The sequence below is a fragment of the Alnus glutinosa genome, chromosome 10, assembly GCF_958979055.1.
Source record: "Alnus glutinosa chromosome 10, dhAlnGlut1.1, whole genome shotgun sequence".
In the NCBI taxonomy this organism is placed as follows: Eukaryota; Viridiplantae; Streptophyta; class Magnoliopsida; order Fagales; family Betulaceae; genus Alnus; species Alnus glutinosa.
The window spans coordinates 17,341,066-17,364,536 of NC_084895.1; the positions used below are offsets into that span (position 1 = coordinate 17,341,066).

Consider the following 23,471-nt stretch of genomic DNA (forward strand, 5'->3'; position numbering starts at 1 on the left):
CCTTGAGCATCCAAGATCTCCTCTACTTCAGAATCCATTTCTCGAGCGATAGGTTAAAAACTCAATGCATGCAAGTTTTGTTTTTAATGAGTAGGAACAGTAATATTATTGAAAATAATAAAAAGTCAAAAACAATGATAAATGTATAATAAATCCTTATGTCGAAGTGCGATTTGAAAATAATCCATCATTTTTTAATTTTAAATATTTACTCCTTAATTTTTTCACGTTTTTGAATTGGGTCTCTCCATTTCTTTTCCGTCCAGTTTTGCTGTTTCCGTTAGATTGAGTCACCATTTGGCCACGTCAACATAGGCAACTCAGCCTAAAAACGTCGTCAGTTCTTAATTTACCTTAAAAAAAATTAAAAATAAAAAAAATAAAAAAAAAGGAAGTCTTCTTCTTCAACCTTTCTTCGGCCAGTTCCCACTATCCGTACGACATTTTTGCTATCACAAAAAGAAACCATGTAATAAGCGATGAAATTTATTATCATATCTTTTCTCACAATTTCCAAGCAACCAAGCAGAGAACAATCGCTTCTGAAGTTGTTGTATCAGAAGCCATGAAACAATATTCAAACTGGAAAGCGAAATTCAGGAAAATGAAACCCAGAAGACATAATAGTTCCTAAAGATTACACTGTCTTGTAACATGTTTATCATTGGGTGTGTGCAAAATGGTGATTTGGAGAGTGCCCAGAAGGTGTTTGATGAAATGTCTGAGAGACTTAAATTAGGGGACCGGTGATGATGACATGAATCTGTTTTCGGTGCAGGAAGAGTACGTAGTGGGTTTTCACGGGGTGCATCCATTTATAGAGGAGTAACAAGGTAATTAATTAATTAATTAATATGCATGAGAAGATAATGATTCTAATCAAATAACTAGCCCGTATTTCTCCATTGACAGGGTATAGTATGATGAATGTTGTTAATTATACAGCTTGTTTTTTAGTTTTGTGACAGACACCACCAGCATGGACGATGGCAAGCAAGGATTGGAAGAGTTGCAGGGAACAAAGACCTCTACTTGGGAACTTTCAGTAAGTGATATATATATGGTCTTAAACTTCATGTTAATTTGAAAATGGGATATATATATATATATATATATATATATATATATATATATATATATATGAATTTCTTTTATAGAAATTAATGATGTTGTTAATGTAGGCACCCAAGAGGAATCGGCAGAGGCTTATGATAGTGCTGCCATAAAGTTCCGGGGACTGAATGCAGTAACAAACTTTGACATGAGCAGATATGACGTGAAGAGCATACAGGGGAGCAGCACGTTGCCCATTGGTGGGGCTGCGAAGCGATTGAAAGATGTTGAGGAGGACGATGAGGATTCTCGGCACCGGGGAAAGAACAGAAGATTGAATTAGTAGCAACAAAAATAGATTCATGATCATCATCAATTTATGATCAATATATAAAAGCAAAAACAGATTCATGATCCAAAAGGCTCAGCATCCTGTTATGAGCCTCGATATTTGGTGGTGAGATTTGTAATGAAATAATAATAAAAGACAATAAAAATAATAGTTTTGACACTTCGAGAGGCCAATCTTCCTTTTTACTCTAACACGCGGTTAAGAGATGAACCTTTGAATAATTTTCTAGTTACCTCTCATTGATAACAAATCTGAATTTACATACAAGAGACAAGTGTTAGAACAGATTCTGGTATGGTAGTTGACGAAACGGAAGAGCCTGTCTCCACTGTCCTGCAAAAGGGAATAAAACTACGTCGGGGGGAATCCGACAATCCCACTCCGATGGTTTTATCAGTATTATCCCAAGTGTATATCACTCTTAATCACAATGAGCAATCTAAAAAATACCTATCTAGCTATGAGGTATTTATACATGAAATGCTGAGAGCGGTCCGGTCTTTCCATTGGACAACGTGTCAGATCCGGAGCGTTTATTGACTACTCGGATCGTGGGGTTGAGGCATATGCTCCACGATCTTCGCCCAGTCGGTCTTTAACCATCTTAAGATCGTGGGGTCGTGGATCGTGCTCCGCGATCATTGCGGAGTCGGTTAATCTTTGCCTAGTCGGTCTTTAACCGACTTAAGATCGTGGAGTCAATGATCGTGCCCCGAGATCATTGTGGGGTCGGTTCTCAATCGGTTTTAGATCATGGGGGCACCTTCCTTAATGATAGCTATTGTGCGGATCGCGGGTTTTTCTTCATGGTTGCCATAAGGTCGGTTTTTAACCGTCCTTGATTTCTGTGTAGAGTCGGTAAATTACCGACTCTGGGTATGACAGTTTCGGTAATTAGCCGCTGGTCCTAATGGGCCAAGTCTCTGATTCACTGGGCCGTAAACGGGATTATTTCCCAACAAGAAGTTAGATTAAACAACTACCCACTAAGCCCACTACATAACCCATTACATAATAACTACCCATTATAGATCATAAGATGCATAACTACTAAACTAACTACCCACTAAGACATCTACCACTACACACACTGCTGACTTGCACTCCTAGCTTCAGCCTCGTTCACTTCTAGTTTCCCACTTCCACACACATCTTCCGCACAAAGCCCAGCTTCCCACGTCTTCTTTTGGTCGACTCTCCTTGCTAGAGCCCATAATAATTAGGCTCATAACACATCCAAATCAATTAATTTTCTATCCAGTTAGGAAACTGATTATTGCAAACTGAGATGATCAAAACCATCTGTAGGAAAAAAAAAAAAGAAAGGGAAATGCTCTAGTTCCCAACTTTTTATCCCAAAAAGTGGTTCCCAAATGATGTGTCATCATCCCATGAGATGATGACACATCCCAAAATGATAAATCACATGAGATTGTGACACATCATTTGGGAACCAAATTTTGAAAAAAAAATTTGGGATGTGTAGCACTCCTAAAAAAAAAAACCGTCTGAGATGATCAGGTTCAAGTCATTAACACCGGCACCCTAATTTAAGTCTCCTAGACATTTCATCAAACAACTTTTGGGCACTCTCCAAATCACCTTTGCATACACCCAATGATGAAAATGTTACAAGACGTGTAATCTTTAGGAACTATTATGCCTTCTGATTTCATTTTCCTGAATTTCGCTTTTCAGTTTGATTATTGTTTCATGGCTTCTGATACAACAACTTCATAAGCGATTGTTCTCTGCTTGGTTGCTGGGAAATTGTGAGAAAAGATATGATAATAAATTCCATCGCTTATTACATGGATTCTTTTTGTGATAGCAAAAATGTCGTACGGCTAGCGGGAACTGGCCGGAGAAATCGTTGCTTTTTTTTTCGTTCTTTTTTTTTAAAAAAGGTAAAATGAGAAACGATGTTGTTTTTAGGCTAAGTTGTCTATACTGATGTCGCCAAACAGTGACTCAGCCTAACAGAAACTGCAAAACTGGACGGAAAAGAGATGAAGGGACCTAATTCAAAAACGTGAAAAAGTTAAAGAGTAAATGTTTAAAATTAAAAAGTGATTGATTATTTTCAAATCGCGAGTCAACTCATGAATTTATTAGACATCTACCCTAAACTCATACAACACAAACTAAATCACTATAAAATAAATAAATCAGTCAATTAATCAAGGGCCTCAATCACTATTGTGTGGAATGGAATGCTCTACATATGTTTCATCGTCGATCAGAGATCAATAATTAAATGAGACACGTGGTAAAAGGTAACAAATTAATGGCCATGGTCCAGCCTCCCACATAATATTTTGTGGGACAAAATATAGACCCTAAGTTGAGAAGGAATTGAAAGAGCCAATAAGTGCTTAATTATTCTCTAACACTTTCTCTAATTATTAAATGTAGGAAAGTCAGAAGGCGGAGTCTTAGCAATATATCAAATTTTTCTTGTCATTCCTGGCCCTCGTCTTTGTTGGCTCAATTTGGACATTTTTAATTAAGTTATTTAAAAAACAAAAAAGTAAACGTTCCCAAGACATCGGAACCTAGATTACCTTCCAAGTTCCAACCACCTCTTTGGTGGGAATTTAGATTTTTCTGTCCTGTGCATGCATGTGTGTAAATCCTTGGAAAGAGTCGTCAACCTGTTTCGATAAAAAGAGAAGCCTACCACGTTGAAATAAAACTGTGTAGGATTTATTTCTCATTGCTCTCTGAAAGACTATTCAAAAGCACGTATTTTTAAAGGTTATCCGCCACGAATGTTCCTCTCGAAACCCTTTAAAAAGCAAGTCTTTTCAAATAATATTGTTAGACGTCGTTTGCTCTAATTAAAGGGACAGTGCCTTTTCAAACACCAAGGGGGCAAAGCACAATTCATTTTTTTTAAAAAAAAAATACAGAAAAATCATATTTTATCCTTTGATTCTTATCTGATTTGAATTTATTCCTTTGGTTTTTAATTTCAAGAGTGTGATTATTAGGTTTTGCCTAGATTAATTTTAAATAGGTTCCTGGCCTTTATCATTTTTTGTCAAAATGAATGGTTTCTCACATTTCACATGTGTCTCAATTGACACGCTAGCGTTCATATCAACACTTAATATCAATATTATATCATTAAGCGCCAAATCATCCATAAAAAAAAAAAAAAAAACCATATTCTTAGTCATCTTAATCTTTTAGATTTCTAACGTTAGAGAAAAAAATCATTAACCTTGATATTAAGATAGACCTTGACATGTCAAATGAGACATACGTGACAAATAGAAAGTTGTTAACTTTGACCGTAAAATAATAAATGGACTAATTTAAAACTTGAGTTTACTTAAGGACCTTATTCTTAAAATTGAAAAGTTAATGACTAAATTCAAATAAGATGAAAACATATGGGTTAAATATGATTTTTCCCTAAAAAATAATTAGGAAAACTTTTTTAACTCTCTCTAAACTTTCATCGCTTTTGTAATTACTTTTTGAAGTTGAAAAATATTCAATTTAGTGTATAAATATTTTTTTTTTAAAAAAAAAAAAAATCATATCTCACACTCTATTAAGATTTGCTATTATCTTAATTAACAAAGGCTATTGAAATGGAAAGTTCATTATACTAAATTAAGAGTTTTTAAACTTTAAAAAGTAATTGCGAAAGTGATGGAAGTTCATAAAGATTGAGGGAAGCTTTTTCAAATAAGAAAAAAAGTTATAAAGATTGACATGTGATGGAGTTATGGGTGATCTTCAACTGTGTGCAAATGTGATAGGGGGATGAGGCCTTTACACTGACATTAATTTATATATTTAGCAAATAAAGCAGTTAAAGATTGAGATATTTCATCTGTCCTGGCCTCCTGAATTATGGGAATTTTTAACTTATCCTAGATTCATGTCCAACTACGAGCTGTTTATAAAATATAAACATGGAATTATTGATTTCAATCTGCGGTACCTTCCAAGTTACTTTTTAATATAAACTGCTTAAAATAATTAGACAATGGGAGTGTGACTGTGAACAATGCATAAACTATTTTAAAAGTTAAAATAAAAAGGTTGTCTTAGTGAGTCAACGCGAGAGCTTTTAGGTCAACAAACTGAGTTAACCCTAATTTTATTTTATTTTATTTTATTTCCTCTCCATAGCTAATCAAGCTCACGACACGACACAGTGGGATACAGAGCATGTAGTCATTGTCGTGGAATTACCCGGCCGGCCGGGGCCAAACATCAACAAAAACAAAGTTTAGAATACAGAAAGGAAGAACAAGGAAATAAACCAAAAAAGAAAGTTTAGAACACAGAAAGTGACCATGCAAGCTGGTTTTGAATATTGTCTCTAACAATAGGCTCTATTTTCATCAGATTTGGCTTAAGTGACCTAAAATAGCAGGTGTTTTTGTTGCTACGATTTATAATTGGTGGTGAAGAAAAAGAGAATAGAATACAATTGTGAAATAAACTTGTATTTTTGAGATATGTTATTTGTACAATGAAGTGACCTATTTATAGTTGAATGAAGCCAAGGAAATAAGGAAAATATCGTAATTACATTATACAATAATATCAAATAATACCATTATTGATGGGAGAATATTTTCGTAATATGCTGATGATATTACGAAAATATTCTACTACAAATATGGTAAGTATCTATTATTCTAACATCCCCCCTCAAACCCGAGATGATGAAATCAACTTGAGTTTGGAAACAAGATCACGTAGCCCACCAGGAAGATGAGACTTCGTGAAAATATCAGCAAATTGATTTTTCAGATTGAAACAGATCGAAGATGTAGAGTGCCCTGTTGAAGATGGTGCCAAATGAAGTGACAATCAATCTCAATATGCTTGGTGTTCTCATGGAAGACATCATTGTGAGCAATCTGGATGGCACTCCGATTATCACAATAGAGAGGAGAACTAGTCGTCTAATGAGCACCCATGTCTGTCAAAAGCCATCGTAACCACAAAAGTTCAGCTGTAATATCGGCAAGTGCACGGTACTCAGCCTTAGTACTGGATCGGACAACAACAGTTTGCTTCTTAGTACGCCAAGAAATTCGAGAGGTGCCGAGTAAGAAGCAATAACCCGTGGTGGAGCGACGATCGGTAGGATCACCGGCCCAGTCAGCGTCAAAGTAAGAGCGGAGCTCAAGAGAGGAGCATGAAGAAAAGTGAAGGCCATGAAACAAAGTCCCATTGACATAGCGTAAGATACGAAGAACGACAGCATAATGAGTAGAGCGAGGTGCACTCATAAACTGGCTAACCAAGTGAACCGTATAGGAAATGTCTGGGCGGGTAACAGTGAGATAGATGAGACTACCGACCAGTTGTCTGTACAGAGTAGCAAGAAGTCGAGTATTATGTTCAAGTGGAGAAATGCATGTTTTGCTATCTGTCAAGCCTGCTTTGGAAAGCAAGTCAGACGCATACTTAGCTTGAGAGAGATAATATCCATCAGAACCTGAAGTAACCTCAAGACCAAGAAAGTAGGTAAGCTACCCTAAGTCCTTCATCTCAAAATTCTGACTTAAAAAGTGTTGAAGATCTCGAATACTAGAGCGATCATCCTCTGTAATGATCATGTCATCAACATAAAGAAGGATAAGAATAATACCAGCACTATTAGTATGAAGAAAAAGTGTAGAGTCATAGACACTAGGGACAAAGCCCTGCTGAGCAACAACACAACTAAATTTAGCAAACTAGGCTCGAGGAGCTTGTTTGAGACCGTAGAGAGCACGGCAAAGACGGCAAACTGTGTGAGGAGGATGGTCATAGCCAGGTGGAGGATGCATATAAACTTCCTCAGCAAGATCAGCATTCAAGAATGCATTTTTGACATCCATCTGAAACAATTGCCAATAACGCACAACAGCTACTGCAAGTAAAGATCGAACAGAGGTAAGACGAGCAACAGGAGCAAAAGTCTCCTCATAGTCAATACCATACTCCAGAGAGAAGCCATTTGCAACAAGTCGAGCTTTGTATTATTCCACTGAACCATCTGACCGAGTCTTGATTTTGTAGACCCACTTACATCGAACTGCAGACTTCCCAGAAGGCAATTCCACCAGGTCCCAAGTATGAGTTTTAGTGAGAGCATTTAGTTCATCAAACATAGCTTTTTGTCAAAGAGGGTCAGTACTAGCCTCACGGTAACTATAAGGTTCGTGAAGAGTAGCAAGGGCATAATAACAATGATAATCTTGAAGATGAGAAGGAGGGGCTCTTGCTCTAGTGGATTGACGGAGTGCAGGTACTTGGATGGGCTCGGGTGCAGTTGATGGAACAGGAGTATCAGCAGACGTGTCAGGTGACTCAGGAACAGTAGAAGAAGGAGCGTCTGAGGAGCTTAGCATCTGTGCAGAGGAGTCAGGGACTAAAGTAATAGATGGGTCAGTAAAAACTGGAGCATAACTGGAAGAGGACTGGAGAAAAGGGGAATTACTCGTAAACATCTTATGTTCCCAAAACTCCACATGATGAGAAATATGAAGACGCTTGGCTATGGGATCATAAAAACGATAACCTTTTTGAGTGAGACCATAACCAAGAAGACAACAGAGTCTGGATCGTGGTTCAAGTTTGGTGCGTTCGTGTTGAGGAAGAGTGACAAAACAAGCACAACCAAAAACTTGAAGTAATGAATAGTTAGGGATCTTACCATGGAGAAGCTCAAACAGAGTTTTATTGTGTATAATGGGTGAAGGAACACAATTGATGGTGTAGACAGCAGTAAGAGCAGCTTCACCCTAAAAGCGTTCAGGAAGAGGCAAAAATGAGAAGTGCTCTTACCGTATCCAGAATGTGACAATGTTTACATTCTACTCGACCATTTTGTTGTGAGGTGTAGGGATAAGAGTGATGAGAGACTGTCCCATTTTACTGTAAGATAGTAAGAAACGACCTGTCCTTGTATTCCATTGCATTATCTGAACAAAAAGTTTTAATGGTACAAGAAAATTGAGTTTGCACCATTTTGTGGAAATTCTGGTAAATATTAGTGAGTTCAGATCGATGCTGTAAAAGATAAATCCAAGTATAACGACTGTAATCATCCAGAAGATAACAAAATAACGAGATCCCCACTCAGTCGGAATCGGGGCGGGACCCCAAATATCAGAATGGATTAAGTCAAAAGGTGCAGAGGAAAATGATTCACTTTTATTAAAGGACAAACGTGTCTGTTTTTCAAGATGACATGAAACACAATCAAAAGACTGAAAATTAACTAAACCTAAACGTCCCTAAGAGGCTAAGAGCTGGACACATGGAAGTGAGGTATGACCCAACCGAGAGTGCCACAAACTGGAAGTGACTGTGATAGCAGCCATGGAAGTTGTTGTTGAAGAAAGAATATGCAGAAATGATCGAGAGCTCGAAAAGACGTCCAACTTTATGGCTTGTCCCAAGCAACTGACCCGTCTGTGAATCCTGTACATCAACACCATTGTTAGAGAATTTCAGTTCAAGACCTAGCTCACAAAGTTGTCCAACAGAAAGAAGGTTTAAGGATAACTTAGGCACAAGGTAATTATCATTAACAGATAAATTTGAGGTAGAAATAGACCCTATGTGACTAATAGGCATATGGGAACCATCAACAGTGTATTTAGCAGGATTGGGAGAAAGAGCAGTTTTACGAGAGAAGATGGTAGAATCAGATGTCATACGATTACAGCAGGCAGAGTCTATAAACCACTGAGATTTACCTAGGGTGACGGACAAGGCAGTGGAGGATTGGGACAAAACCTAGTGAATTAAGTCCTTCACGTCAGCTGCAGTGAGAGAAGTGGACTGAGATGGAGTCTCGGGTGCAGAGGAAGCGACCACAGCTGTCTGTTGGGAAGCTTGTTTTTGCTTATAATGCTGGAACTTGCGACATTCATTAATGGTATGATCATTGCATTTACACCACTTGCAAAAACCAGTTTTGGAGGTGGATTGGGATGATGAATGCCTAGTAGAAGACTGTGAAGTACCATGAGAAGCAGTGGCAAGAACCATATTAGATGATTGCATCTTCATAATGGAACGACGAGTTTCTTCAGAGATGAGTTCAGAAACTGCAGCATCTAAAGTCGGAAGTGGTTGACGATGAAAAAGAGAGGCTCAAGTAGATTCAAAATCATCCCGAAGAGACATCATAAAGTGCATAAACTTCCTTTGATTAAGCCAAGTTGCAAATGTTTGAATGTCTTTAGAACATTCCAACTTCGGATTTGCTGCAGATAATTGTTCCCAAAGATGATTAGTCTGAGAATAAAAATTAGAAATAGACTGACCTAGTTCTTGATGCATCTAATAAAGTTTAGCTTCAAGTTGAAACTCTAAGGAAGCATCATAGGTGCAGTTGTATCTTTTGGCCAGAAAATCCCAAGCAACTGTAGCATTCCCAAGTCTCGGAAGAAGACTATTGATGGACGGAATGGAAGTGTTGATGAACCAAGACAGAATCTTATAGTGAATACTGTCCTATTCTTCCATTTGGGATGCAAATTCTTCTTTCTCATTGTCCTTCTGCACTAGTTTAGGAACTACTCCAGTCACATAATGCCATAATCGGCGTCCTTTCAAGAAAACCTCCATATTCTGAGCCCACATGCTATAATTGGATCCATCCATGATCACATCAATAGGACGGACAATCGAATCAAGATTCGATGCAGATTGAGACATTGAAGCTTCAAATGCAAAAACAAATTGCAAAAATGAAATCAGGATGAAAAATTGAGTAGAGAACACCTGAATCCCAAAAAGTCAACGAACAACGGCATACGTGGCAGATGACGTGGCAACTAGGGCTGGGGTGTCGATGATCTGGCGCTAGGGCTGACATGTCACGTGCGGAATGAGACACGTGGCAGAGAGGAAGAGATTGATGGTGGGTGCAACAGCTGGTTGGCGTGTGAGGTGCGTTGGCGGCGCACCAGAATCTCCAAGCGGAGCGTGCGGCATTGGACTGCTCTCGGAATGGGCTTTCCAACTGTGGTGGCACCTCGGTGTAGTAGTGACTGGAACAGTGTGAATTCGAAAAAGGCCGAAAGAGGTGGCGGCGCGTGAGGTAGGGAACGGCGGAGTTTCTTTCACGAGAGGGAAGTCTGTACCTTGTGAATCTGTTTCTAGACTTTTTGTTCCAGATTGGATTGCAAAAAGGCTGAAAAGAACTCCAAATAGTGGCTACCATCACAAGAAAGAGTGCCGGAAAATTGTTGGAAGGTCGTCGGAAATTCGTCGTAAGGACATCGAAAAAATCCTATAGGCCACTAGTCTGTGGCTCTGATACCATGAAGAAAAAGATAATAGAATGTAATTGTGAAATAAACTTGTATTTCTGAGATATGTTCTTTGTACAATGAAGTGACCTATTTATAGTTGAATGAGGCCAAAGAAATAATGAAAATATCATAATTATATTATACAATAATATCAAATAATACCATAATTGATGGGAGAATATTTTCGTGATATGCTGATGATATTACGAAAATATTCTACCACAAATATGACAAGTATTGTATTATTATAACAGGTGGATGGAAAGAAATTCTCTGCTTCACGGAAGAACACCCAAGACTGAGGAGGAAATTCTCTCTAGAATCAGATGGGAAGTTAGGGCGAGAATCCTTGCTAAAATAAATTTCCTCATAATTGATGGGTATGCTATAGCCGAGCTTGGTGAGAACTGTACCAGAAATATTTTCTAGATGTGTTTGTTAGCTTTGCTTTGTGGAGGGTGGATTCTGCAGTCTTTGCAGATTTGTATTTCTGCATTTTCTCTGGAGGGCCTGCTGTCGTTTGTCTCCCTGGATGTGCGGATTTTGTTTGGGTGATTGGGTGTTTAGTTGCTGTTTATTTTAGTAGTTGTGCTTGTCGAACCTTTTTTTTTGGGGGGGGGGGGGGGGGGGGGGGGGGTATGTCCCATTCTAGAATGTTGGATTGAGTGTTTACTAGAGATCGAGTTGTATATGTGAGTTTGGGTTATAAAAGATTTAATTCATCCAAGGAAAAAAAAAAAAAAACTATAGTATAGTCGAGATTAATTTCATTTTTTCTTTTTTTCTCATGAAAAAATTAAAATTATATCTAACCTATTGAAAAATTACCGCACTTATACCATAATTTTTTTTTTACAACATGCACCTAATACAAATCCATATTGAGATTATTTTAGTTATAGCTAATCATGGGTTTGTGTTTGTAGTTATAAAAAATATATACCACTTGAGATCCAAGTAAGAGCATAGTCAGCTACTGTGCTCTTACTTTGTAGTTATATAAAATATATACAACTTGAGATCCAAGTAAGAGCATAGTCATCTACTATGCTCTTTCCAGACAATTTTCTCGAAGAAAATCTTTGTCCTCTCATTCTACAATAGACCCCTCTTTTTATTTATGATTTCTTTTAGGAGTAATGTTTTTTGCACAATTTTTACACAATTTTTACATAACTCTAACTACTTTTTTTTTTTTTAATTTTTTTTTAATTTTTTTTAATTTTTTTATGATCAACCATTATATTTGTTTTCCTATATGTGTGCCTTAAATATTCAACAGTGAATTTAAAAAAAAAAATTGTTAAAGTTGTATAAGAGTTATACAAAAATTGTACAAAAAATCATTATTAATCATACTCTTGCAATATCATATCATGCACAATCATTTTATTTTCAACATTTTCTATAATACCTTGTCAGATTCCTCTATAAGCTATATTATTTTAATTACCTGCTTTTTAAGGCTATGGTTCTCATTTCCTTGTCTTTTTCTTTCTCTTAATTGGAAGCATAACAAATTTATAATCAAGCGATGGTGATGGTCAGATGGTGAAGCGATAAGATTATTAAGTTTACGGACTTCAAATGACTAATTATATTCGATCAATACACTTCTATATAAATATATTATATAGGGGCAAGTGTCGAAAGTTATAAAAGAGCTGTATATAATATATGTAGAATTACTCTAAATTATTAAAAGTGGTACGAAGGCCAGAACAATATTAACTATATTACTATTTGGTTCAAGCTCATCGAAACTTACTGTTTATAATAAATACAAATAAATAAAAGGCTGTATTCATCCAAAAATAATAATAATAAATACAAGGCAGCATATATATATATATATATATATATATATTTGCATATTTCATTTTAAAAATTAATTTGAAGAAACAAATAGATGAGGCTCATGAATTATGTGTAATTCTGTTCATTTTAAAACTCTCAAAGATAGTTACTTAGAAAACCATTGTTCTCTCTCACTCATGAGCATAAATTTGGTAAATAACTCCATTTAAGATATGAAAGCTGCTAGCACCCAAAACAAACTGACAGAATTGAGAGTGGCTAGCTTAAGAGATTGAAACCAATTAATATTCTTATTTTCATAAATAATGTTTATTGAGAAACGTTTGGCGAACCCAAATTCTCAAACAAGTTATATTTATATATATGACCAAACTGCGGAAGCAATATGAGCCCCAAAAAAGGTCTTAAGGTGAGGAAAACTTGAGACAATTGAGTGAGAAAACAATGATATATATATATATATATATATATATACCTTGGGTTCACACTTCAAATGGCGCATAGAATCCGTGATTATTATATTATTATGCATGCTTACATAATATAGTTAAGCTTGTGAAGATGGCATATATATATATATAGTTCATGTATTGTACGTACCGTACGTTGGCAAAGACATAAAAGCTACATGCGCATGCAGAGTATCGGCCGGCGGTTCTAGCCGCAGTTACAGTCCTCAGCTCTCAGCTAGGTGAGGACCTCCAAGTTTAATTACTCAAGTTTTGAGACCAATTCCCTCAAATCTTTCGTGCCGCTATTTTTTTTTTACTGTAATGATTTAAGCCTTAGAATAGAAATATCAGCCCATTTGTGCTATCACCTCAAAAGAATTAGTCAATTTGTAGCCTCTTTATAATCTTTTATAAATCTCATGCAGTAGGCAATGTGATATCACTTAGCACCCACGAGTATATGTATAAAGTACTCACTCTATGTGAACTATTTATTTCTTCTCAATATAAGATCGAGTGTGATAGTATATTTTTTGTCATAAAAATAATAATAATAATAGAAAAAAAGAAAAATAAAATAAAAAAGAAAAAGAAAGAGAAGAAGAAGAAAGAAGAAGAAGAAGTACCTTTTGACTCCGCAGTTCACAAAGTCCGGCCTCGTCAGTAAGTCTGATTAATTACCACCATTCTTGTCTTATCTTCGCCTTAAGACCCATTACGTACTATTTATAAAAGAAACACCAAGTCGATCTCTCCTCTCAAACACCCACTCTTTCCTGTCCAACTCATTCATTCATTCACTCACCCCACCATCTTCCAAAACCAGTTTCATTCCTCACACAGAATAGTTTGGGAAAATGGAAGGCAGCAGTTTGGTCAATCGTCCTTCCGAAGGGTTAGTGCAATTCTCTATATATGCTTTTATCATGGTTTTACTTTTACCACTTCAAGTACTCTTGTAATATTTCAGTATTATATTTTTGTACGACACATGTTTTGCTCCTCCTCTTACGTACCTACGTGGTCATTTTCCTTAGCTTTACTTGATAAACAAGAATGTTGTGTACACCTAAAGAGTCCAAACTCGTTGAGTCGTTGGGTTTGGACTAGTACTGGTGGAGACAAGGGGTCATGCTCCCCACGTACGGCATTACCTTGATACAAAATTATAAAGAGTTCTTGATCATTTCAACATTACCTTGATAACAATTGTACGTACACATTGATGGGTAAAGAAAATACCTGTTTTCTTATTCATTTGTTCCTCCTAGCTATCACTAAAGTAGGAGGTTCATTAAAAATTTAAAAACCACGTTTCTTGTTGACTAATAAAATAGAACAGTTTTCTCAAAAATAAATAAATAAAATAGAAGAGTTTAGAAAATTAGGATTAGGTAATTACCTTACCATTAGAACCCAATAATACTAATAATAATAGTTTAAGAAAATATTTGTGGTAGCTATAACATTTGGGTCAATAAAGTCTTACATGAAGGTCAGATTGATAATTCAAATGGTTAATTCATTTTACTTATTTATTTATTATCATATTTTTTGTTTTAGATATATCTGATTCTCATAACTTGTTATGTTGCATGTCAACCCACAAAATAATAGATTCACCACTTACTGAAAATCAACTAGGCCTAGAAAAATTAATTATTAATCATTATATTTCTTATAGTACTGTTCTATAAATAAACTAGACTTATTAATATCTTATAAATGAAAATGGCGAAATTCAAGGGAGAAACTACTAAAAAATTCCATTTTCTATTTTTGATTATGCAAGTGATGAGCAAAGACGTATTGGCCACCATTTCTTCGAAGCTGGTGTCCCGTTTCTTATTCAAGTGCTTATTGGCCTCATCCAAGTAAAGTATCAAAACACACATGCTTCTCCATTCGACACACATGGTACAACGATGTCCTCTTTCATTCTAGTACTGGTGGCAAATGTTTACGCCAAATATTTGCTGCAGATAACCCAAACAATTCCAAACACGAGATACCTCCCTATCACTAAAATTGTTTGTCATATTTCGGGTGTCGTAGCATGTGGTTTATTACTATCCATCCTCCTTCCTCCCTTTTGGTGGTGGATCATTATAAGTCCATGTGCATTCAAGTCGATAAGGGAATTACACGGCTCATACCAGCAGATTTCTGAGTTGATCCACCATATATACCATCAGATTTTAGAGTTGCTCCATAGCATATATATAGCAGCAGTTTTAGAGTCGCTCCATGGCATATCAGCTCGAGTATTCAACAAACTACATTACGCATTCCAACAGATTTGCAATAATCCAACTCAACAAGCAAGTCCTCAAGCAATACTTAACGATATATAACTCGGTACTGGAGCAAGAGTGCTATTAGATCAGATAAATCACTATCATCAGATAATGATAAATCAGCCACTACTTCAATATGAAGCTCAAGGATCATGTCATCCATTCTGATAATCACCAAGCAAGACGCATCTCATCTAACAGCTATTCTTACTTAACTGTATAGCAGTAGGTCTCTATTATGTTATTGATAAACACAATCTATGTACAATACTATTATATATCTCTGTAAATTCTATAAGGGCAAAGGTGGTCGTCCAAGGGTGCAAAACGTTTGATTAATCATTTATGAAAGAAATCTCTTGATTTGTGAGCACAATCCATTTTCAAGAACCGGAGAAGGTAAGGATTTATTTATTTATTTATTTTTTAAACTTCACAAAACTTCCAAAAGTTCAAAAACTCTCAATTTAAACCATTGATATTCTAATTTTTTGCAATGTCCTTCATCCGTTAGGGTTTGGTGTTAAATTAAACAGCAAAAGAAGTGAAATGACCTTTATGCCACTGAAACTTTTATAAAATTTCAAATGTACCCTTAATTTCAGAAAGTATAAAAAATTAAAACCAAAAAAAGGTGACCCACGCTAGGTCACCACCAAACGGTCCAAACCTACAGTGAGATTTGGCGCTGACCCGCGGGTCAGAGACCCAAATTTTAATTTTTATTAAATGAAAAAAAATGAGGGCATTTTGATAATTTTTAAGGCATCAGTTAATATTTAATAGAAAATCCTAATGGATAGAGAACATTGCAAAAAATTAGAAGCTTGATGGTTTAAATTGAGAGAGTTTTTTAAACTTTGGGAGAGTTCAAATCCAATTGAAGTTAAGGAAGGTTTTGGTGAAGGTTTTATTTTTTATTTTGTTATTTTAAATTTTCCAGCAGTTGTAGTGCTTTCTTGTTTCTTGGTTGCCTTGCCATGGTAAATTTGACCAAAAAAAAAAAAAAAAAATCCTTTTTGTGAATAAATCAGAATAGATCGAAGCTACTGCCGCACAGTGCACTCTACATGAACATGCATGTTGTATGAATAGTTTGTTTTCAATGTGGTGGTCGGCATCCTGAGATACTGTACTCTTGGGCCGCTACATATATCCCAGCAAAATCTTTAACATTGGAAATTGAAGAATATATACGACTGGCTCTTGTAGATAATTTCACCCAATTATTACAATGCCAAATTGAAGAAAGCAAGATTAATGAGTGTATACTAATGAAAGGAATTCAAATGGTATTTCAATAGACCCATTAGATAGTAAGATCTCCGGAAGCATCAATAGACTCATTGATGCGAACTAATTAATACAAAAACACAAGAAATAATAGATGGGCTTAACTAGGATTAAGACGGACTTTATTAACTCAATCTATCATAGGACTCTAACTCTACTAAGAATAATTGGAATCAAACTTCTTATTGGAGATTATTTGTTATATATTAGACACTAACACAAATACAAAATAATATAACCACATCATTCCCTTCCCCTAACAATTTCCTTGTCCCAAAGGAAAATTTTCTTAAAACTACTCTTAAAACCCTTCTAAAAATATCATTTAACAATTTTAAAAATAAAAAATATTAAAAACTCAACCAAGGCATGCTTTCTCTTTCGTAACACACAAAAAAGTTGCTTGTCTTCTTTTGCAACTCTATTTTATTTATTGAGTTTGATATCTTGACCGAACTTCAGACTCTTTCTTTGGTTGTTCACATCTTGTTAAGCAAGCTAGCCACCGCCTCTCTTGTTTTTTTCTCAATTTTTTTTTTCCCCTTTTTCTAAACCACACAAAAGCTCTTTGGTGCTTTAACTCACTCGCACCACAATAAAGAAGAAACCTAGGGACTGAACAGCGCAAATCTAAATCTGAAGGTGGTGCTTTTGTTTTATCTGTTGGTAGCGCGGGCAGAAGAGATGGCTCTTTCTAATTCGTTGGCAGCGCGGGCTGAGGAGATTGTTGCAATGTGGATTGTTGCAGTGTTGCCGGTGTTGCTGGCTTCGGTGATGTCTGGATCTACAGCTGGGGTGGGCAGATTTGTGGCTGATCGATAGTGGTTTGGTACGATGTCGGTGCATATGGATTTTTGTTGCTTCAGCAGCTCTTTTCGTCGCCTTTATTGTGACGGTAGCAGCCAGTGGGGTAGGTGTTATGGGCAACGACTGGCTTGTTGAAGAAGGGCATGGTGGAATAAAACTTTCAATTTTTCTTTTATGTTCTTCCATGTGCTTGGTGAATTTAGTATCCCACTCTAGGAAATCTGATCGACTATTTTCTAGCCTTAATTGTTGCTCAGCGCTAAAATAGAATTGGAAAGATATGGTGATAGGAATGAATTGGTGATTGTTGTAGAAACAATCAACCTGGGTCTGATACCAATTGATACGAACCAACTAATAAAAAACACAAGAAAATGATAGATGGGCTCGTTCGAGGAAATCGTGGCCTCCAATGGCTTCTTTGAGAGAGTCGTAATTTCCTAAACACAGTAAACTGTATTACACAAAACAATATTCATCAATACTGATCGACTAGTTATGATTAAAATGGACTCTATTAATTCTAGACTATGACTCTAACTCTACTAAGAATAATTTGAATCAAACTCCTTATAGAGAATTATTCGTTATTAAACTCTAACACAAATACTAAATAATATGATCACATCACTCATCTACTTCTGCTATGGAATATCCATGCGTATTCTCGTTACATACAAGCCTAGCATATGATTTTTATCAAATAAATTCCTTCGTTCACTCGTTAAACTTTTATCGGTTCTACAACATCATATCTAATTAAAAGACGACATGTGTTAAGACAATTTGGCCAACAAGCTCACATCAGTCACATGCCTCGTTGGACTGCCACATCGTGAACACGTCAACCCATATTTTCAAAAAAGTTACACATCACCTAGTGGAAAAAAGACTGGGCATGAAAAACCTCTTCCACTTTGACATGTGATTTTTTAAAAATTATGGGCTGGCGTGTTTATATTGTGGCAGTCCAACAAGGTGTGTGGTTGATGTAGGCGTGCCAACTGTATTGTGTTTACATATGTCATCTTTTAGTTGGAAATAACTAGGGTTGAAAATCCTGCAGGTAACCAGAAAACCGATTTGGTATGTACTCAGCTGAAAATAACTAGTAACTGGCTACCCAGAGTCGGTTACTAGTTTTGGCATTTTAATCTAGGGTTAAATACAAAATTGCACTATGTGGTTTGCAAACTTTATTTTTTTGGCTCATGATTTTTAATTTTTATCATAGGTGATACCTATAGTATGGAAAAAAATGAAAATGGTATATCTGTCCATTTTTTATCCAAAACTGACAAAAATTCACGTTAGCGCTACGTGACACCATTCAAAATGTGTTATACGTGACCACACTATTTTATTTTATTTTTTAATTTTAAGACCTTTTTTTTAAAAGAAAAAAAAAAAAGAAAAAAGAAAGATGTAGGGTTGGCTGAGCTGCCCCTTTTGGGCCATAAGGGGGTGGCCGGCCACCCCATTTGGCCTATGAAGGTGGTTTGTCCGGTCTTGGGGTGGCCGAACCACCCCTGTGAGCCCATGGGTGTGGTTGAGCCACCCCCAAGGACAAAACGGGAAGAAAAAAAATTTTGGGTTTTGCCTTGGGGGTGGTTCGGCCACCCCAAGACTACCCTGGCCAAATGGGGTGGCCGAGCACCCCCTTGTGGCCCAAAAGCCACTCTTACAATTTTTTTTTTTATTTTTTTTTTTAAAAAGCCTTAAAATTAAAAAAAAAAAAAGTGTGACCACGTTTCACATTTTGAATGGTGCCACATGGCGTTGACGTGGATTTCTGTCAGTTTTGAATGAAAAAATGGACGAAGGTACTATTTTCATCTTTTTTTTTTTTTTTTTATATCACAGGTATCACCTATGATAGAAATTAAAATTCAAGAGACAAAAAATAAAGTTTGCAAACCACAAGAGGCAATGTTGTATTTAACCCTGTAATATACCCAATTATAACTAGGAAACCGGATAACCGGGTATATATATAAATAATAAACTATTATTAATTTAAAATATATTAGAGGCTGACTATTTGGTAACATAATTCTAAAAAATGAAGATGATTCTGATTTTGCTTTTTTCAAAAACAAATCATATTTTATTCAACTTTTTTCTAAAAAGTCAAACCTCAAAATTCGTGTACCAAATAAGAATTGAATTTTAATTTCAAAAATTCAACACCCAAACGCACCATTAGGGTTTTCACTTTTCTTTTCGGCTTACTTCCTTTTCTTTTCCTTCCGCCTCATTTTCCAGTTTTCTTCCGGCTTAATGTTTCTTCTCTTCAGACTTCAGTTTTCCCTTTCCGGATTCTGCCTCACTTTCCAGTTTCCTTCCGCTAGAATCTGCCTCATTTCCACTTCGACCTCCGAGTGACCGAGTCTCCGACCTTTCCCCTGGCCCTCACTAGTCACTTCAACCTCCGACCAAAACCTTTCTGACGCCGACGTCGTCAACGACTCAACACATCTGTGCCTCAGCCGACGCCTCTGTTGTTGCATCTTAGCCTCTTTTCTGACACCGGCGCCGTCAATTCCATTTGAGGTTTGGTTCTCTCTTTCTCTGTTTTGATTCTTCTTTTCATGATAACTCGTAAACTCATGGGAAGATCTGGAGCAATAGGTCTCTTCTATGTTTTTTTTTTCTTATTTAAAATGTTGTTGTGCCTCACAGATCTTTGGTGGCTTGTGATTAAGTTCTAGAATCTGGAGCTCGGCCTCTGCCTCGATCGGTTTTATATAGAAAATAAATGTGGTTCTTAATATTGTTTAGAGCTCCTCCTTCTTGTCAAAATGTTTGCTTTTTCCTGAATTTCTATGGTTTTGTTCTTGTTTTTTTCCCCCTTCGTTTTGCTGGAGCTATACTCTTCGTCTTGCTAGAACTATACTTTAGTAACCGGCTACCTAATTCCGTAGCCAGTTGATAATTTTTATTAACTGGCTATCCTAGAGCCAGTTACCGGTTTTAGCCAATAACTGAGAACCGGCACTGGGTTTTCATCCTAGATATAATGTGGCAGCACCATCGAAAATTTAACGGAGGGTTAATAGAGGGATTTATTTGATAACGGTTCAAGCCTTAGGAAGTGATTTTGATAACTTTTAAACTTTAGGAAGCGATTTGATAAAAAGTGAATCTTCAAGGACAAGTATTTTTTTTTTTTATTACAGAAATTAGCTACAAACTGATTGTCATAATTAGTTACAAACCAGTATAATCAATTGCATGTGTCCCTAAATTATGTGAGAAACACATGTTTTCTTATTAATGTTATTAAAAAAACATGTGAGAAGCACATGGTATTAAAAAAATATGTATTTCTCACATGCTTTAGGGATACATGGTAATTTATTTATTAGATTGGGTTGTAGTTAATTGCTACAAACTAGTTTGTAGCTAATTTCTACAAAAGAGAGTATAATATTTAATTCCTCGCATGGCCTGGATAGTTCGGTGTGAGGGGTTAACTCTCACGACCGGTTTAAATAAATTTTTCTAAGTTGTTTGGCTACCCATTGTCTTAGATCTAGTCAACTCGGAGAAGATCTGCTCTTTAACTATTTTTGTACATGGATTAGCTAAAGATGAAAGTCTATTTTTGTATATGGGTTAGCAGAAGATGAAAGTCATAGATAACACTTTATTGAAAGAATATTGTTTGTATTTATGACTTTGTAACCTCATAGCATGTGGCTATAATTTTGCAGACCTTTATGCTTATGATGTTTGATAAATGAAACACTCAGATATTTCGTTAAAAAAAAAAAACCAATGTTCTTCATAGTTCATAGTACACCATCATGCTATCTAAAGGAGTATCATTTAAAGTCGTCCTCTTGAAGACATTGATCTAGCTCCATAGCATTAAAAACCAAAACTTTAAAAAAAAAAAATTAAAAAAAATATCTATGCATTTAATTGGTAACCTTGTGGGAGCTAGACAAGATTTAATGCTAAATGCCCTCATTTGCATATGCTAAGCCACCCCTCTTTCTTTTCTTTTCTTTTTTGAATATTTTCAATTTTTTTTTTTATTTTTAAAGTTTTTTATTTTCAGTTTTTTTTTTAATGCATATGACACGTGTTAACACCTGAGAGTAGACACGTGGACTACCGTTAGTTTTTGGACAGAAATTTGGACGGATGTACCATCTCCATCTTTTCCTATAGCTCAAATATCATCTGTGATAAAAATTGAAACACAGAAGGCAAAAAAAAAAAAAAAAAAAAAAAAAAAAAAAATCAAACCATATGGGGGCAAAAAGGTGTTTAACCCTAAAATGTATTTAGGTGTATATACATGTGTATATGTCTTATTGTCATTGATTCTCAAAGTAAATGAGAAATTTTGAATAAATCATGTAAATAGTCGAGCTTTATTTTGATATTAATGATGCATAATATTATATTTGATATAGTGGTGCGATTATGAAATTTATATGTGAAATTTTATAAATGCGAATTGCATTGATTGATCTGTGTTGGGTTTTTAATATTGGCAAATTTGATTTCAAAACTTATTTGGTTAATTCAAGAAAGGAAAGAGCCAAGTAAGAAAGAACATTGCAGAGTATTTCTCAACAAAAGGAAAGAGCCAAAAAAGAAAGAATATTGCAAAATATTTTTCAAGAAAAGGAAAGAGCTGAGTATTGAAAATATTGCAGAATACTAATCAAGAAAGGAAAGATCTAAGATGTGAAAAATATTTTGCATAATTAATTTTTCCTAATTGGTCCTTATTCCGTTGACAAAAAGATTCATATTCTGGACACTAACTTTTCAGGGACATTGTAATTAATTTTCAAATTCAGATATTATTGCAAAATATTTATTCCAGCATGGAAAGAATTATACAATGCAAGATCTGCAATATACTGCTCAAAAAATGGAAGATTCTGAGACAATGAAGATTCTGACAACTTTACAGAAGTCGAAGTCGATTTTCCATTGTGACCGTCTGGACGAACCAGAGGAAGCGTCCGGACGCCAGCCAGTGTTCCATCCTGTTCGAACAGCGTATTAGACGTAAACCACAAGGACTTGGTGTTCGTACAGCCGTCTGGACAACCCAGCGGACGCGACCTACCGAGAGCACATGTTCGCACAAGTGTCAAGACACAAATGCGGTAGCTGCAAATAGTGGAGATGTTTTACACAACCGTCAGGACGCTAGGGCAAGCCGTCCAGACGCGCTTCAGCAACTTATGAAGAATTGCTGCTTAACATTCGGACGCCCAATGTCCTATCCAGACGCCGCCTAGGGAAATCCGAGTTTGAGTAGAATTAGGATTTCTAGAGCCTATTTAAAGAGGTTTAGAGGCTGTGTTTTGTAGAATTCAGTATTGAATTCTATTGTATTAAGAGAGGGTGTTTAGACAGATATTGTTAGATGTGCTAACTCTCTTAGAGTTTTTATTGTGTGATTTGATCAACTTATTGAAGTCTAACTTAGAAAGGAGCTCTAAGTTAAAAGAATCTATTGAAGAATTCTTCAGACATGAGGTCTAGCTAAGAGGTGTTAACGTATAGGTACGTGTCAGAGTTAAAAGTACGACTACTGCATTGTGGGTATGTGAGCACAACTGCTTTATAACTAGCTTTTTCTTCTGAATTGTGGATTGCCTGGATTTGGCTGTCTCGGAGTCGTTTTTCTCTTTGGTACAAAGAGTTTCTACTTCGTCACCAAAACATCTGTGTTCTTTACATTCCGCATTTTATATTTTGGTTGATTGGTTGATCACACACACACACACACACACACACAATAGTATGAGTCTTATTTTTTCAATCTGGAAAGGCATTTGGTTACCAATGTAACAGATGAAAATTGTATGATGAGATACGACATTGTGTTTTCAGAAAGTGGAAATTGGCACCTTATGTATAATTTTCTGAATGATTCAGTTTATCTGTGAGCACTTTGATTATGATTTGGAAACTCCCTGTAGCATAATGTGATTTATAAGCAAGGTACCAATACTAGTCCTTGTATAAGGGCGTTGAGGGTTGGATCCCAAATTTGGGGATTATACAACCATGTGTGCTTTGGAGGAGATGCAACATGGCAATCAGTCATGGATAGATCCCTCATTATACGGGG

At 36.0% G+C, this 23,471-nt stretch overlaps 2 protein-coding genes across 2 annotated transcripts; one reads left to right on the top strand and one right to left on the bottom strand.

Moving 5' to 3' along the window:
* The first annotated feature begins 654 nt into the window (after positions 1–654).
* LOC133879112 (AP2-like ethylene-responsive transcription factor PLT1) lies at positions 655–1,396 on the top strand. The gene is made up of 3 exons (XM_062317655.1): positions 655–746; positions 969–1,045; positions 1,182–1,396. Exons 1-3 carry the CDS (start codon positions 655–657, stop codon positions 1,394–1,396), a joined length of 384 nt encoding a protein of 127 aa, XP_062173639.1.
* Positions 1,397–6,339: 4,943 nt separating this feature from the next.
* Positions 6,340–7,536, bottom strand: LOC133879113 (uncharacterized mitochondrial protein AtMg00810-like). The gene is made up of 4 exons (XM_062317656.1): positions 7,455–7,536; positions 7,174–7,295; positions 6,972–7,086; positions 6,340–6,878 (listed from the first exon to the last, which is right to left on the bottom strand). The coding sequence occupies exons 1-4, from the start codon at positions 7,534–7,536 to the stop codon at positions 6,340–6,342; spliced, it is 858 nt and encodes a 285-aa protein (XP_062173640.1).
* Positions 7,537–23,471: the final 15,935 nt, after the last annotated feature.